The sequence below is a fragment of the Phalacrocorax aristotelis genome, chromosome 1 (genome assembly GCF_949628215.1).
Source record: "Phalacrocorax aristotelis chromosome 1, bGulAri2.1, whole genome shotgun sequence".
Lineage (NCBI taxonomy): Eukaryota > Metazoa > Chordata > Aves > Suliformes > Phalacrocoracidae > Phalacrocorax > Phalacrocorax aristotelis.
This window is the reverse complement of record NC_134276.1, coordinates 23151195-23155328: the sequence shown is the minus strand read 5'-3', so window position 1 is coordinate 23155328 and position 4134 is coordinate 23151195. Positions and strand designations below refer to the sequence as shown.

Sequence of the window (4134 nt, the reverse complement as noted above, 5' to 3'; positions counted from 1 at the left end):
CATCCCACACACTCCACTGCTGCAGATTGCTCAGCACTTTGTCCCACAGTAATCTGTAGGAGAAACTCAACCTCCCATTAAAGGCTTTGGGGTCAAAAGATTAATTCTGCAGAATAGATCTCTAAAGTACATCAGAAATCGGAACCCATCCCTAGCAGCTTATCATCATTCAGGCAATTACAGGTGCAAGCAAAACAGCAGTCATTGAGGGAGGAAAGCAATCCTATTATAATCAGAATTCTTACAGACAGTTTTATGTTTTCATATTTAATAGAGCTTTTTTTTCTTTTTTCCTCTCTCCATATAAAGCTTTCCATCAAAGGCTTTCTAAGCATTTTATAAAGGCAGGTGTTACATCATCACCACCTCCATTTTACAATCAGGAAACTGAGGCTCAAAAAAAGTCATTCCAGCAGAGTAAAACAGCAAATCCCAGCCAAAACAGAAATGGAATCAAAACCTCCTGGCAAAAATCCTCTTCTTCAACTATTTCTATTTAGTTGCTATGCAGCACTTTTTTTTTTCCCCCCGTAAAAATAACCCAACCAGTCAAACAAGAGAGAATGGCAAGGAAATGGCAAGCTTCGACATACTTACTTCCATACTGCTGGCATTAGTACAAAAATAAAGATTTTTATTAACTAGCTTACAAAAAAAAGTCTATTGAGTCACGCAGGATCTCATCAGGGGGGTTATTTGACTTTGGAAGATAAAGCCTGTTTAAAACGTCTCTTTAGATCTTGCATGTTGGGAGATTTGGGCCGAGGGATGATGGACGACCGCCTCCTGTCCATGCTACTGGCGTGCTGTAGTTTGCTGACCTCCTTACAAAGGTACTGGAAAACATCACAGACGCCCTGGGAGTCGTCACTTGTGGAGATTTCCAAGAACAGGCTGCCCAGTTCATTTGCCAGCTGTAGTCCCTCTTTCGCCTGTACTTGCCTGGCATGGAGGAGGTCTGCTTTGTTCCCCACAATAATGATGGGAGTCCTGGCGTCTGGGTGGACCTTGCGTATGTGCTGATAAAGAGGTCGGACTGACTGGTAGCTGCTGTAGTCTGTGATGGAGTAGACCAGGAGGAAGCCCTCTGCCCACTTCACGCACCTGGACAGGGAGTCCAGCACCTGCACGCAGTCCTCCTGCACCTGCGGTACGACAGAGAGCACAAATTTGGCATCAGGTCGTTAAAGTATAGAGCCTGTATCATAGGTAGCACCGCTAAACAGGTCCAAAGGGAAGCCTGAGCTCTGTCTTAGGAGACTAAGCCTGGCCTTACAGGAAGCTGGGGCTCAAAACCTAAGCCTTTAAGGTGTCAGAGAACGGATCGATCCGAAGCATCTCCGTACCTGGATGCACCCCGGCGTGTCTTGGATCTGCACGGCGACGTGGTCCCCCTCCAGGTGGACCAGCCTGGAGTAGAGGTTGCCTGGGGAGCAGAGAGCCGTCAGGCACAAGCCGCCGCCGCCGCGGGGTCCGCGCCGCGCCCCGCCGCCCGCCCCCTCACCTGTGTTGGGCTCGTAGTCCCCGATGAACCGCTTCGTCAGGAACCGCACGATCATCGCTGAAACACAGAGCGGCCGCGTTAGGACGGCCGGACCGACGGCCGGCCGGCCGGCCCCGCACCACCCCGCCCCGCACTCACCGCTCTTGCCGACGCCGCGGGCGCCCAGCACCGCCAGCCGGACCTGGGCGCCGGGGGGCCCCGGGGCGCACTCGGCGATGGGCGCCAGCAGGAAGGGCTGGGACATGCTCGGCAGGCGCATGGGAGGGACGGCAGGATGGCGCGGCTCGGCTCGGCCAGGCTCGGCTCGGCAGGGCACGGCTCGCAGCGCCCAGCGCGGGCGGCCGCCGGCGGCTTTTAAAGGCTCCGCCAGCAACGGAGGAGCCCCCGCAGCGCGGGGCCGCCCATTCGGCTGTACCGCCTCCCTCCCCGGCTGTACTCCGCCCCCCACCCCCCCGCCGCGGGCTGTGCCCCCTGGCTGCCCACCTTGCCTCTCAGTTGCACTCCCCCCGCCGCTGCCCACCCTGGTTGTACCCCCGCCTTCCCACCTTCCCCCTCCCCAGGGTGTGGGGTGGCCCCCAGTGGGGATGCGGGACAGCCCGGACAGGCAGCGTGAGCGGGTTTGGGGGCAGGCACCGCAGCACCCCACCGTCCATCACCCCCTCCCGAGGCAGGCAGGCGGCAACACTGGTCTCACTGGGTTTGGGAGGGTGCGCCCCCGCACCCCACCAGTCCCGACCAGCACCACAAGAGGCTCCCGCTTTATGCAGAGCAGGACTCCAGGCACAGAAGGAGGGAAATTATTTCTTTACCTCGGACTGTTTTGTTTCCCACACCTGGATACATCCCTCCACAGCTGATGTTGAAATCTCAGCTTGCAGATCAAGCAACGGGCAGCACTGAAACCAAAGTGGTCCACAATGCCTCGAGGTCTGGATTAGGCCCTGAGGGCTTTTAAAGTGGAAGAAAGTTTCGAAGAAAGGCACTCCACCACGGGCTGGCACTGAGCAAGCCTCAAACCTGCAAACAGCAATGTAGATGCTTCAGTTTCTCAGCAAAACCATTTCTGCAGCACGCACTTTGCAAGCACGTAAATGTTTACAAGAAAAATAATCCATTCAGGGACTACTTTATTTTTGTTATTATCAGGGAGATAACACAAGCCAGCAGGAAATCACATGGAAGGTGCCAGCAGGTTGATACTCCAAAGCAGGGGGATGGGTCTGTGGTGTCGCAGAGCCACCATGGGAGCTGGGGGACCCGTCTGCAAGGCTGATGCCCAAGGGCACCCCAGGTGGCCCTGGACGTCCACAGGCAGGCAGCTGAGCTGAACCTTGGCAGTGGCAGGGGCTGTGCAGCGATGCTGCTCTTGGTTGCCTTCCCCCTCCCCTTCAACGCAGCTCTCAGAAGATGCAGGCAATGACAAGTCATATTTTAACCTCGCTTTCCTCTTGCCCTCGCTCTTACTTTCTCCCTACATCCATGCCAGAGCCCAGGTACCCAACCCAATATACATTTCTCTGGACATCCTCAACCCCAGTCCCTCCAGCAACATGAAAACTCAGAACAAGGGCACCAGGATCACATGGTCAGATCTGCTCTACCAGAGCCAAGGTGTTCCTGAGGGAAGTCAACCCTCGGCACTGTGGGGCAAGGGTGGGGAGGAAGGGGAGGAGCTGCTCCCTGCTTCCCATGGGCATAGAGTTCGAGCAGGGAACAGAGGCTTATCTTGGGCTCTGCATCCCACAGCAACCAGAGGACAGGCCAGCCCCCCAAAACAACGTTCTGCCCTGTTTAAAGATTCTCCCCTGGTGCCCCAGAAATGTTCTACCTGATAACAATTCCACACCGCTCTTTGCTGAAGGGTTACACATACTTCACAGTAGTTAACACCATGCTAATTAACATCAGTTCAAGAAGTACCTGCAGCAGAAAAGCACGGTGGAAGAAGTGCTGTTGATTATTTGTGTTACTTTAGTGCCTAAGAATCCCTATGGTAACATCAAGGCCACTTTTAACCCAAAAACAGATTGCCTCTAAAATTTCTACTTCACTTCCCATCATGCCAGTGAGCCCTTTTCTTTTTGTAAACAAGATTTCTCTTGTATCACTAAAAGCTTTTGGTTTCCAGAGGTTCATGTTATTGTCATCTGCTCCCATTGTCATGCACCACAACTCATCTTTGGCCTCACTCACAGTGCCAACACAGGCTATTTTTATACATTTCTTTACAAAAGAACTATCAGAGTACATTCAGTGTGCCCTTGGAAGAACGCTATGAAATGAGTCCATTCTAGACAGATGATTCCCAGGCACTGAGCTGTGAAAGCAGTAGTATTAAACAACCACCACCCACAAAACTTGAGGAGCTCCCTGTTTCCAGGCAGCTGTAGAGCTGATGCTGCCTCACTCGCTGCTGAGAGCACCCCCAAAGGGCAAATGGTGATAGTCAAGCACAGAGATGACTGCATACACCTAGGTAGGAGACCCCACACAGGAATTAATTTCCAGGGAGCAACAGGCTGACTCTCCATCAAGACCTACTCTGGTAGGCAGTTCAGTAGGTTGAAGCAGTTGGGGCTGATTCCTCACATGTGGAGGCTCAGATTAGCTGTCCCTGTCTGCAGGCCCTG

At 53.6% G+C, this 4134-nt stretch overlaps 1 protein-coding gene across 2 annotated transcripts; it reads right to left on the bottom strand.

The window, feature by feature from the left end:
- Positions 1–298: 298 nt before the first annotated feature.
- Positions 299–3653, bottom strand: RASL11A (RAS like family 11 member A). 2 transcript variants are annotated; one of them, XM_075084145.1, is made up of 5 exons: positions 3333–3653; positions 2314–2521; positions 1505–1561; positions 1347–1426; positions 299–1145 (listed from the first exon to the last, which is right to left on the bottom strand). In XM_075084145.1, the coding sequence occupies exons 2-5, from the start codon at positions 2345–2347 to the stop codon at positions 693–695; spliced, it is 624 nt and encodes a 207-aa protein (XP_074940246.1). In that variant the 5' UTR covers positions 2348–2521; positions 3333–3653; the 3' UTR covers positions 299–692. The 2 variants fall into 2 exon arrangements, with proteins under 2 accessions (XP_074940246.1, XP_074940238.1); XM_075084137.1 differs by lacking the exons at positions 2314–2521; positions 3333–3653 and adding an exon at positions 1643–1937.
- Positions 3654–4134: the final 481 nt, after the last annotated feature.